The sequence below is a fragment of the Wasmannia auropunctata genome, unplaced genomic scaffold, assembly GCF_000956235.1.
Source record: "Wasmannia auropunctata unplaced genomic scaffold, wasmannia.A_1.0 LD336111.1, whole genome shotgun sequence".
In the NCBI taxonomy this organism is placed as follows: Eukaryota; Metazoa; Arthropoda; class Insecta; order Hymenoptera; family Formicidae; genus Wasmannia; species Wasmannia auropunctata.
Genome location: NW_012026779.1, coordinates 4,128,876 through 4,142,194, shown reverse-complemented (window position 1 = coordinate 4,142,194; position 13,319 = coordinate 4,128,876). Strand labels below are relative to the sequence as shown.

At 36.6% G+C, this 13,319-nt stretch overlaps 2 protein-coding genes across 2 annotated transcripts in view; one reads left to right on the top strand and one right to left on the bottom strand.

Annotated features, from left to right (window-relative positions):
• The window catches only part of LOC105450631 (rho guanine nucleotide exchange factor 12-like), a 130,120-nt gene that overhangs the window by 61,165 nt on the left and 55,636 nt on the right, over positions 1-13,319 (top strand). The window lies entirely within an intron of this gene.
• LOC105450661 lies at positions 3,554-9,821 on the bottom strand. The gene is made up of 4 exons (XM_011690609.1): positions 8,789-9,821; positions 8,222-8,596; positions 7,268-8,017; positions 3,554-4,059 (listed from the first exon to the last, which is right to left on the bottom strand). Exons 1-4 carry the CDS (start codon positions 9,819-9,821, stop codon positions 3,554-3,556), a joined length of 2,664 nt encoding a protein of 887 aa, XP_011688911.1.

The following is a 13,319-nucleotide window of genomic DNA, read 5'->3' as shown; positions in this document are numbered from 1 at the left end:
TGGGCCTCAGTCACCGTGCCCGCCGTCCCGGTTGCGCCCCTGGCAGCTCGTGTATCCCTGCGCGGGTTCGCGCGCTCGATCACCTGCTCGCCGCGTGCCCGGTGCGTGTCCCCTTTGCTCCGGCGCCGGTTCACCCGTACTCCAACTCCTTCTCGTTGGCGATGGTCTTGAGTCTTCTCGGCCCATGCTCCGTTGGTCCGGTGAGGTGCCGCGGTACATATAAGAGGTTCCAAGTAAAATTAATAAAAGATACGCGATACAAATTCGGGCCTCCCGGAGATCTCGGTCTCGCTTTAAACAACGCGGCTGTCGGTCCGGCAAGAGGGGCGCGGACCCGCGCCTTGTGACGGCGGCGGGACGCTGCCTCGCTGCAGCGGACTGCAGCGTCACAGCGTGCGATATTGACGTAGTGTGTAGTGATGTGTTCATGTTTACTACCATATCGATATCTCACGCACACATCGTAACAAATTTTCAAGAACATACATCTTTTTTATTAAGCATCCAAGCCTAATTTTATGAACTCAACATTGTTTGCACATGTAATTCGTAGTTCCGGCTGGTATCATTTTGTACCAACAAACTGTCAAATTGTTGTACGAAGCAAATATATATATAATATTGGTACATGTGACAGCCCTAGACGCCATGTTAGACTAAGAAAAGGTAACGGAGATCTAAATTTCATAAATTTTTTGCGTTTTCAGCATAACCTCTACTAGCCGGAACTACATTGATACCTATACTTTATTCGTGGAGAAGGATTTTTTAATCTGTTGCCTTTAATTATGTTTATTTTGTTTTGGAAAATAATCGTGTTCGATCGATAAAACAGACAACTTTAGGATCGCCTTAATATCTGTTTTTACTTTAAGAATTTATTCTACTACGTGTTCACGAAACGAAGAAATCGTGAAGTCCACCGGACGTAACAATACTATATCTTAATGTAAATATATATTCTATATTAATGTAATTGCATATTCTATAATAATTAAGTTTTTGTAAGCTGTAATTTTTTCGTATGTGTAATTATTTCAAAATGAATTATTTACAATACAAATTGATTTATCAAAATGTTAATAAAGGAAAATAAAACATAATTTTTATCACAGAATATTTAGATAATTTATTACATACTGTATCACATAGAAGATTATTATATGTTATATCACATATTAAAACACATAAACAATATTGCAGATTATGTATCACATTGCAGAAAATAGGAACAAAATATTTATTTAAAATGTGTATCTGCTTTAAAAAAAATGTAAATTTAAAATCTTTAATTTTACAAAAAAAGATAATTTTTGTATGACAATAAACTACTTGTGAAAAATAAAAAATAAACTATTTCATACTAATTGTCACACAAAAATTAAATTAAATAATTAGACTTTAAATTCTTAACAAACAGTATAAACTCTTTGACATACGATATTTTCAATACGATATTTCAATATAATATTATATTTTAAAATATATGTAAATATGTGTTCAAAACAGCGGCGTAAAGTTCACCGCATCATGTAATAAACCTAAAATGTGCGCTTAAAGAAACGCCTCGCGCATGCATGTAAAGATTAGGTAACGGCTGATATCTTGCTTCGAAAATTTCCACAGAGCATAGACGGTCAAAACGACCGACAAGTGACATTATTTGTTTTTTTTCTCACGAAACCCGTAGTCACGATTACCGTACCTCCCCTTGTTATATGAAACGTCACTTGTTTTTCCACTTGCTCAAGCGGAAGCACCGAAGCGAGATTCTGTAGAAATGAAAAGGAAAAAAGGGGTGAGCAGACGCTGCTCGCGCCAGTTCTCTCGCAACCGGCCTTTTTAGCACTTGCTAAAATTCGTCAACGCAGCTCTTGCTCTCGTTTTTCGAAAGGCGATCTCACATGCAATCCGCACACTCGTGCAGTGCTTCAGGTTGCGTTCAACTCTGTAAATAGATTGTAAATAGTAAAGTTTCGCGTTAAGAACAAAAAGTGTTCGTGATCAAAATGCTTTAATTTGTATCCAGATACCCATTTCTACGTTCATTTTTTTCTCTCATCCCTTTCGGATTATCGCGTACACGACTACTAAATAATATGAATTTTCATATCAGAAAATATCATAAAAAATATACTAACAAAAATAAATATATAAAGTGATATTATATAAAAATTATTAAATATTATCTAATTTTTATTACTACTCCTTTTAATCCTGTTATTATTTGGATTGAAATTATCTGTCAACAAGGATCTGAATGTCATGCTTTTACTCCCAAAAGCGGACGACGTACTTTGATCTGAGGGAATAAGACTTAAATTTGCAGACAATTGATTTAATCTCATTCTTATAAATTTTTCTAACCGAATGTCATGACAAGCAGAAAGAGTGAGATGCGATAAAACTATATGTATATGATTTAAGATTTACAATTTGACCGATAATTTTCTGTTTTTCAACTGACACTTGTAGAATAACTTTGACCTTTGAATGAAGAAGTTTTGAGTAGCAATCGATACATTTTATGCGTGTTTTCAATGTGTAGATTACGTGTCCGCATATTTTATACAAAATTTCTTCTTGTTCCTTATTTATTTCTTTACAGTCATTTAAATGTGGAAATATTATACTTGAGTCGATTAAAGACAAATTTGTGTTTTCTTTTGGCTTTTTTTTAAATAAATGAGCGTATAAGATTAAAAGAATCATCGAAATCATAACTGGCACTATCTATTTTCTGATGATATCCTGCTATGCACAGTTGCTTTAATCTAAATTTAAAATCTTGTGCAGATGGTTTTGGTCTCTAAATGCGAATATTCGAAAATTCATTTTCGATACTATCTTGTAAAAATCTACCCATGCATACAAAACCATGCATTGAAAACCTTTATTTGCCAATAATTCTGCAATTCTAGAGCAACTTTACAACACATAACTGTACGAGTTTGAACAACTTTCCAAGCTTTTCCAATATTAGCATGCTTCATAATTAAACTAACAAGATAAATAACAGACACAGCCTGTTGTGTGAGTGGGTTGTCATACAATCAGATATGTTGGTTAGATACAGCTTTTAATATATAAGTATACAATGTAATGTTGCTGAAGCTCAAGACACGTTTTTTCGCCACGTCGCCCTCGCTTGCCTCTGTCGCATCCGCTTGCGCCATCAGGAGCCACCTATTAGTAACTTCTACAACACCTCCCTTTTTCAGGCTTTCTTCCTCAATACATCATTTACTTAAAAAACGTAATATAATCCTTAAACCTACTAGGTTGTCTTATGTTCCTATTTGGTCTTACATTTACATTCTCATTCGTCTGGTCATTCTCACTCGTCACACTTATATTTGAGTCACTTCTTACCGGGACTTCGCTTGTCTCATCATTATCACTTATATCATATGACACTCTATCATAATTATTATCTGCATTCAGCGCCATATCACTTGTTGCATTGTAATTTAAATTTTCACTTTCTTCATCTTCACAATCCGACACGTAAACAGGTTTTGTGTCCGGCTTAATACTAGACTGTCTAATTTGACTACTGTTCCTTCTTAACACGACCACCATTGTCTTTTATTAAATATGACCTAGGTTCCTTACATATTCCGACTATTTTAGCTGCTTCCCATATATCTCCCTTTTTAAATGTCACATTTTGATTAACTTTGAACATTGTTTGCTTTTTTGCTTTCCTATCATAATCCGCCTTAAATCTATCCTGCTTATTAATTAACTTAGCATGCGCTTGCTTCCTCTTTACACTTCTATCATTTAACAATCTTTGTGACATCGGTAACTTAGTCCTCAATTTGCGATTCATTAACAATTGTGAAGGTGAGTATCCTATGTTTGTTATTTCTGTGTTCCTGTAGTTTAACAATGCTACATCTAAATCAACTTGTTTTTTCAGAAAAGACTTTGCTATTTTTACACCACTTTCTGCCTGACCATTACTTTTAGGATAGTGTGGACTAGACGTTATAATTTGCATGCCAAAATCCTCCGCAAATTGTTTGAATTTATATGAACCGAAGGGCATATTATCTGCTTATCAAACATTCTGGTATTCCATGTGTCGCAAAACAGTTTTTAAACGCGGGTATTATGCCTTGAGTAGTTTTATCTTTTATTTTTATTATCTCTAGCCACTTAGAATAATAATCGAAAATGATTAGATAATTATTTGTACCATATTGTGCTATATCCGCTGCAACTTTCACAAAAGGCCTCTTTGGAATATCATGTTTTATCATGGTTTCTTGCGATTTTGCCGGAAGAAATTTTTCACATAGTCTGCATTTTTTGACAAATTCAATGACATCATTACTCATGTTTGGCCAATAAAATGTGTTACGTCCTGGATTTTTGGAAAGTAAGGACGCAGGGGTGGGGGTTTATCTTTTGGAGATCTAGGAAAAAAAAAAAAAAAAATGGGAGACACAATCAGAAAGATGGCTTGCTTAGAGTGGGCCGAGCGGTAACCCTTACGCTTGCCGTGAATATCATCACCTTGTGTCTTAAGGGTAGGAAATTGATGGGAAAAGAGAGTAAGACAGCAGACGTAATCTTTTTAAACCTTTTTTATTATGTATTTTACCACTTGTATGTCCCGTATGCGGGGCAGTGTTTCTGATACTGGGTCGTATACCCGAGGAGGAGCCTGCCGGCCTACCCGTAAGGGGCGAGTCGGAACCCTAACAGGGGCATATGCGTCGGCTCGCGGAGGCGAAGGGGGCCTGCGAGGGGGCGACGGGACTCGTGGAGGAGGAGAAGGTTTGCGCGTCCCTTCTGTGGGCGCAAAGGGCCCCGGAGAATATGGGGGGTTCTCGGGGGAGTACGTAAAATACCCCGGATGCCCGTCGAGGCAGGAAGGGTCGAACTCCCTTGATTGGAACAGTTCCTTCCTTAGTCGCCTTAGAGCCCGTTTGCGGCCCCCAGCCCTGGATCGCCGTGCCCTTTAATGATTGAAAGTTTTGAGTGGCTATGGATGACACCCTATAGATATATTTTCATACATTAAAGTCCCGTTTTAGGCCCTACCTGCGCTTGGGTTGCTCCATCGCGGTTTGATTGTACGCGGGGATAATACCGGTATATTAATCTGATGCCCCCTGTCACGCGAAAACCGTCAGGTTAATATGTATATACGCGTCCGAAAAGACAACGTGGTAAGAATGAGATGTATATATGTATGTGTGGCAGGAAAGGCAATATGATAAAGGTGAGAAGAAACGTACGCCTGTGGCAAGCGCGATTCAAGGTATGTGGAAGGTGGGAATACACCTGGTAGAAAAGACCATGCAACAAGAGTAAGATGGAACGTACGCCTTTGGTAGGCGCGATTCTGGAGTTTGTGGAAGACAGAGAGTAAGACGGGGCATACGCCTTTGGTAGGCGCGATTTGTGGAAGACAGAGAGTAAGACGGGGCATACGCCTTTGGTAGGCGCGATTTGTGGAAGACAGAGAGTAAGATGGGGCATACGCCTTTGGTAGGCGCGATTTGTGGAAGACAGAGAGTAAGATGGGGCATACGCCTTTGTCAAGCGCGATTTAGGAAGTTGTGGAAGGTGGGAGTACACCTGTCCAGGACGATAGTACAACAAGGGTGAAGGAGGACATACGCCTTTGATAGCGCGATTTTTAGAAAGTGTGAATAGGAGTGCCACTATGGCAGAAAGAAAGAAGATTCTAATAGTGACCTTTAATGGTGAGTTGCGCTTATAGCGACGCTCGTGTTTCAGTTGTATCTTCGCCGAGGGCAGCGTGATACGATAATGAGCGAATTCTCATCGAAATCGGCGCTCTTATATACTAGTAGCTTGGTGGTAAAAGGGGCGAGGGGAAATGGGAATCTTCGGAAAATTAGAAAGTGGTGGATTGCCCTTTGACCTGTTTTCGATTCCCGAATTCGCGTTTTCCGAAGAGTCCCATTGTCCGGCCACGTGCACCGTACGTGAGCGCGCGCGGAGCACGTGAATCGCGCTTGATCGTCTCTCGCAATCATAGAGTTTAAACGAGAATTATATAATATCAACTTATTCTATATAATATTAGGTGTATAACGCAATGTTAAACTGAGATTATAATATTAAACTATTATGTTATATAATGTCAAATGTATAACTCAATATCGACCCGATATTATGATATTAAATTATTATATATATAATATCAGATGTATAACTTAATACTAAACTGATATTATAATATTAAACGGTTGTTTCATATGATTGTTTCATATGACGGTTGTTTCATAATATTAAATGTATAACGTCAAATTATCAATCTGTATGATGTTGAAAGTGTGATACTATAACATTTAATTATTATTTTAACATTGGACTATTACCTTATATAGTACTGAATACATAACATAATATCTGACCGATAGTATAACTCTAAATTATTACTTCATATAATATCAACGAATATTATACATCAAACCATTACTTTATATAATACGAACGCTAAACTATTATTCTATATAACATTAAACATATAGCACGATATCGAACTGATATTATAGTATTAAATTATTGTTTTATATATCGTTAAACGCACAGCATAATATCAATCTGACACTATAATATTAAATCATTACCTTATATAATACTGGGTGTACAACTCAATATCAATGAATACTACAACGTTAAACTATTATTTTATATAATATTGAGTGTATAACATGATATTAAATTATTACTTTACATAATATCACAATGCTAAACTATCATTTTGTATGATATTAGATGTATAATACAATGTCAGTTGATACCATAATGCCAAGCCATTACTTCCATGCAGCATCAAACTGATATTATTATGTTCAAGCTACTGCTTCATATAATATCAAATATATAATATAGTAATCCAAAAAAGAAAACAGAAAAATTGGATACTGCGTGAGGCGCTAGACGTAACAAAATGTTTCCTGCATTCTCTTTATAGTTTTATTTATCTCAAAGTGCCCTTTATGTGCAAGTTTTAACATCTCCGTTTTTAAACTGTCTGGTACAACTACCCTATCATTATATAATACAATATTTTCAATAACACTAAGATCATTTTTTACATTCTTAAATACCAATAGTTTTTTATTTTCTTTACCGTTATTTTGTGACCAACCATTTAAACAGTAATTTTTAACTTTCTTGAGTACTTCATCTTTTTCTGTCTCTTTTTGAAATTTAATTTTCTTCTCTTGTGAGATATTAATAATGGCGTGTATGTTATGTACGATTTCTAACATACTCGGATCTTCTTCAACTGGGTCCAAATTATAGTCTCTGGACAGTAAATCCGCCACATATAAATACTTTTCTGGACAATATTTTGCCTCCAAATCAAACTTAAGTAGTTTTAGTTTTAACCGTTGTAATCTAGGAGAAACAATATCTGATACCTTCTTTTTCACAATCGTAATTAAGGGTTTGTGATCTGTCCACACCGTCACTTTTTTACCATAAATGTAATTCTTAAATTTCTGTGTCGCGAACACTATTGCTAACATTTCTTTTTCGATTTGCGCATACTGTATTTCCGATTCAGTTAGACTTCTCGATGCAAAGAATATTGGTTTCCCCAATTGTAACAAGCATGCTCCTAAACCTTTGCTGGACGCATCCGTCTGAATCGTGATTTCCTTATTAATATCAAAATTTGCTAATACCGGAGCTTTCATTAGTACTTCTTTTAATCTTTTAAATGCTTGCTCATGTTTTGTTGACCACGAAAATTCTACATCTTTTTTCAATAAGTTTCTTATCGGCTCAGACATTTCAGCCATATTAGGCATAAAATCATGGAAATAATTGAACATTCCCAATATTCTCTGCACTTCTTTTTTATTCTGTGGACTTTTAAGCTTTGCTACCGCTTTTACTCTTTCTTTATCGGGCTCCATACCTACTTTCGAAAATCTGTGTCCTAGGTATTTTACTTCATTTACTCTAAATTGTACTTTGTTTGGATTGAATTTGATACCTAATTTTCTTGCTCTGTCTAGAACTTTATTTAAAATTGAATCATGAATTTCTTTTGTTTCTGCAAAAATTAAAATATCATCAATATATACGATTACACCTTCTATATCACCAAAATTTTTGCTGTTTATTTTTTGAAACAATTCTGGAGCCATACTGAGACCAAATGATAACCTTTTAAATTTGTAATTACCAAAAGATGAATTAAATGTGCAAAGTTTACTTGAATTTTCATCCAGTTCTACATGATAAAACCCATCCTTCAAGTCTAATACAGTAAACCATTCTTTGCCTGAGAAAGTGGCGCTTACTTCTCCTAAAGTTGGTAATAAACATAATTCTCGCTTAACACTTTTATTAAGGTCTACTGGATCTAGACAGATTCTTAACGCACCGTTTGGTTTCTCCACAATAACTAAATTACTCGCCCATTCCACTGGTCCTTCAGCCTTAGCAATGATTCCTTTTTGCTCCAGCTCATTCAACGTAACTTTCAATTTGTCCCTTATGGAATATGGTATGCGTCTTGGCGGCCTCACTATCGGACAACAATCCGGCTCTAGCAAGATTTTACACTTTTCTTTAAAGGTCCCTATTCCTGAAAACAAATCTTCATTCTTTTTAATGAATTCATCTTTATTTTCAATAACTTTAACCATTTCAATTTTCTTTAATAATCCTAATTCTATGCAGGATTTTAAACCTAATAAAGGCAATCTCTCATTTCTAACAATAATAAATTCCTGAGTCTTTACACAGTTTTTTACTTTACATCTTAACTTAACTTTACCAATCGGCTTAAATTTATGTCCTCCATAAGCTTCCAATACTATATTTGTTTTCTCTAATTGTATATTTCTTTTTTCAAAGCTATTCAATACTTTCTCTGGCAATAAATTTACCTGCGCACCAGTATCTAGCTTAAATTTAATAATTCTATTCTCTATCTCTATATTTTCCACCCACGATGACACATTTATCTGATGTACTTTGCTTCTTACAATGTTTAATGTCTCCATCGTCGCTAGCAACTCCTCATTTTCCACGTCTTCAATCTCCTGGACTCTTTTTACTCTGCATGCCGCTTCGAAGTGATTCAATTTTCCACACCGGTTGCATTTCTTCCCAAAAGCTGGACATTCTTTTGGACCATGCTTCCTGTTGCACCTTCTACACTGGAATTCCTTTTCAATGCCCGATTCTTCTTTTCCTTCCTGGCTTTTTCTTATATTCTGCTTCATCTTCCCCTTCATTGCCGGTATAATATCGACTTTCTCAATTACCTTCTCCTCATTCATCGTCTTGACTCTTTCTTTTAACATTTCTCTGGCTCTGCATATTTCAACTGCTTTCTCTAACTTTAAATCTGTCATGCCTAGCAGCTTCTCCTGTGTTTTCAAATCTGCTATACCTAACACTATTCTGTCACGAATCATGTCTTGTTTATCCGTAAATTCACAATTCTGCGCTAGCTTCTTCAGCTCCTTCACAAAATTGTCGACTGACTCATTTGGTTCTTGTACTCTTTTATAGAATAAAAATCTCTCATATACTATATTTTTCTTTGGAAGTAGGTACTCGTCAAACTTTTTGACTACTGCCTCATACTTCTTTTGATCCTCTTCACTGAGATTAAAATTATTGAATATGTCAATTCCTTCTTCGCCAATTGTGTTCAAAATTATTGCGACTTTAACTTCATCACTCTTTTGGTGTAGTCCATTCGCTGTCATATATATATTGATTCGCTGTTTGAATTTTTTGTAGTTCTCTGCAATGTTGCCACTGAAATCCAGTGGTCGTGGAATATTTAATTCCATCATAGTTGTACTTATTAACGTCAATTTAACGTAAACTCTGCTTCGCTTATTTAGCCTTTTCCTTTTGTCCCGAGGCTGCTTCCTAACCTCACAACTCAGCAATAATTTTTTACTCGCTTTGACTGCTGCTTACCGCCTTTATTTTTCCATTATCGACTGCGCCATGTTGTGTGAGTGGGTTGTCATACAATCAGATATGTTGGTTAGATACAGCTTTTAATATATAAGTATACAATGTAATGTTGCTGAAGCTCAAGACACGTTTTTTCGCCACGTCGCCCTCGCTTGCCTCTGTCGCATCCGCTTGCGCCATCAGGCGCCACCTATCAGTAACTTCTACAACACAGCCTTATTATAGGATTCCATATTATGAAAGCTAAAAACAAAAGTACAATTTGAGATGTCATAATTTTAAATTAAATCATTGCCTTAGAAGAAGTACAAACTATACTGTAGTTTGCATTAAAGGATCATTTTTTAATAGACTGAAGTGTAATAAAGCTCTAGCAGTATTAAGGTTAATGACATTTGTAGCAGAAGAAACTTTCATTTTAGAAAAATGAGATGGTTTCAAGTTTGTTTTCTTTAAATAAGGCGCGAATTTCAGATCCATATTGAGTTGATGATCTTCAAACCACTCTATATATTTAAAATCTACAACATTAGATACAAATTTTTCGGTATTCACTATATTATCAGAAAGAATCATTATTTTATTCTTCGTAAGTATTTCTCTCAAGCTTTTGAAAACATGGATGAAATTAGGCATAGCATATAACAATCTATTTTCATTAAAAGGATGTGTCCATGAAATAATCATCAAGTTCTTCTTGTGAGAAAATCCAAGATATCGCAAACTAAAGCGAGAACTTTAAATCCAATTTGCTCGCATCTCTCTAATATTTTCATAATTATTTCTATAATAGGCTTATGATACAGTGTACCTGTTGTAAAGTGATAGGCAACAATTTGTTTGTATCGTTTTCGGATGTCTGCAAGAAGAAAAACTAAAGCTTTTGATGCCAGCTGCTTGGGTACTCCAGAAAGTAATACGTAACCAATGTAAGTGCCAGTACTAGGATCAAGATCTACATTTGCTTAATACTCATTTCATCGAAGATAAGGACATAATTTTTGTCATTTTCATTCATATTGTTGCGCTCTGTCGTCGAGCTTTCACTCTCGTGCCACACTCACACTGCACTCGCGCAAACACGACCGAAATAAAGGAGACGAGATGTTTAATAAGAGAACTCTCTTTAATACAGCAACAGAAATATAATCGCTCGCTATCAACGTAACACGTCCGAATCCGTTGACAGCTCGTCGTGAATACCGCAGATCGTGTTTTTAACAAACGCGCGCCTCGTCGTCCGGAGAACACTTCGCAGCTTTCAGGCTAAAGCTACGTGCACACATGGGTCGGCTCAGCCGGGGGCATAACAATATTTTCTGCCATTTCTTGCAAATGTAAAAAGACGTTATTCAAAAGTCTCGGATCAAATTTAATATGTTCTGTACTTCTTTGTAGCGTTTGCACAGATGAAAGAGATGCCATTGTTTGTCGAAGATAATTATATCCTCTAGTTTTACTAGTAAATCGCAAGCTCAGATCTTTAAGAATAGTTTCTTCTGACCATTTAATGCCTCTAGAAGTGCCTGTCTTTAGAATTCCTAACTGATTATTAGCTAAAAAAATTTGAGTATTTTGCAGGCGATTATCCAGAATTTTGATTTGTTTTTTTAAATCAGCATTTTCTTCAAAGATCTTCTTAAGTTTTTGCATCCAATATTTTGATGTTTTGTTTTTCCTTTGCATTTAGTGTATATCATTATCTCTGTATTTTCTTTTCATTTTATTGTTATCATTTTGGGATTTTTTTGGAATTATTGACGGATCACTTTCCTTTGTTAAAGATTCCATTACGTTCATGTTAATGTCATATTGTAAACAGTTATCTTTAGAAGTATCTATTTCATTTGTCGATAATGCAGATAATTTTCTAGTACAAATTATCTTCTCAATTTCATAAATTGGCAATGGAACTCCAATAAATGGACAATTAGTTTCATGTTTCATAAAGCATACTTGTTTCTTGGTTAAAGAAATAATTTCTGTTGTGCAATTTTTATTAACTATTTCACAAGCTGTATTTCTTGAGAGACTGTTTATGTGTTAATTTGCAGATAATTTTTTTTGACTGTAGTCTTAACGTTTTGCATGTAAGTCTGCATACTTTTGCAATTACGATCCTCAAAATTTTGATTATTATAAATATGAGATTGTTCGTAAGATTTTAATTTCTGAATCCAGCTATATGAATGTTCCAAATTTGATGAAATTTGTTTTAAAGGAAGACAATTTTTTAAAAGTTTCTTGCTATGAAAACACTCTATACATTTATTATTATTTAGGTTCACTGAAGTGAGCTGTTGAGTTTTGTCTTAATATTGTTCAATTATATGAATGTTTCAAATTTGATGTGCGACCGCACTCACGGGCGTGGTGCAACTTCGTCGCTCGTCCGACCCGCGTAATTCCGCGAAAACGATAAAAGGAAATCTAACGCGCGATTAACCGTAACTCAGGCATCTCGCCTATCGAAAACGGGAACAAAAATTGGGCGCCAGGCACGTTATAGAGGGTGCCTCTCTACTGAAAATCTCGTTGTTCGGAAATCTAATGACTCAAGAGAAAATTAGTTAATCACGCGGTCAGGTGCGAGTTCGATACAACGGTCGGACAAGGACGGCGATAACCGGTTGCTCAATTACGGTAATGGTAAAGGGGGTGATTCGAAGGAAAACAGTCAAGGTTCGGGAAGCGAGAATAGGCTGAAAGAGATGACAGTAATAAATAACAATAAAAATAACAAGTGTATTAAGCGGACGAATATTACATTCGAAAATACAAACGGAAATACGATAATAGACGGGAATACTTGAAACGCGCAACAATGCAGCGTACTCGACGTGACAGAGACTCGCAATTCGCGCATTCCACGATCGTACGACAAGATCGTGTCTCGGAAAACGGAAAATTAAGAGCGGTTTCCCTTTCGGCGGTACGACTCGCAGTTTACATGCCCATCCGCGTGACATGCGAAATCGAAAAGCATGCAGTGCGGGCGTGACACTCGCGGATACGCCGACGCGGAGCGCTCGGCGTACACGGGCAAGCGGGATCGACACAGCAAAATCGAAACTCGGGAACGAATATGTCCCTCGGGATCCCGTGATCCCGGAAACTCTCTCTAAATCCCGTAACCGTGGCGTAAAGCCTTTTCGGAAACGCGAATTATCACACACGCACTAGGACGGGAACGACACAATTACACGAACTGGCTTGGCTGTGGCGCTCGGCGGGCGCGCGGCGCGACGGTCCTGTAACAAAATATCTCGATACGCGGAGTCAGACGGGGCGCCGGGATATACGGAATCTTTATCGGCTATAGCCGAGTCACAATACGAGAACGACAAGTATGAACGCGTGTTCCTCGC

Excerpts from the sequence above, each read along its gene's own strand:
- LOC105450661 (XM_011690609.1), bottom strand. The coding sequence starts at position 9,821 with ATGATGGAATTAAATATTCCACGACCACTGGATTTCAGTGGCAACATT. Across the intron at positions 8,597-8,788 it reads ACATAAATTTAAGCCGATTG|GAATAGGGACCTTTAAAGAA; the intron begins GTAAAGTTAAGT and ends ATTTGTTTTCAG. Across the intron at positions 8,018-8,221 it reads AGAACTGGATGAAAATTCAA|ACAGAGCAAGAAAATTAGGT; the intron begins GTAAACTTTGCA and ends ATAAAGTTCTAG.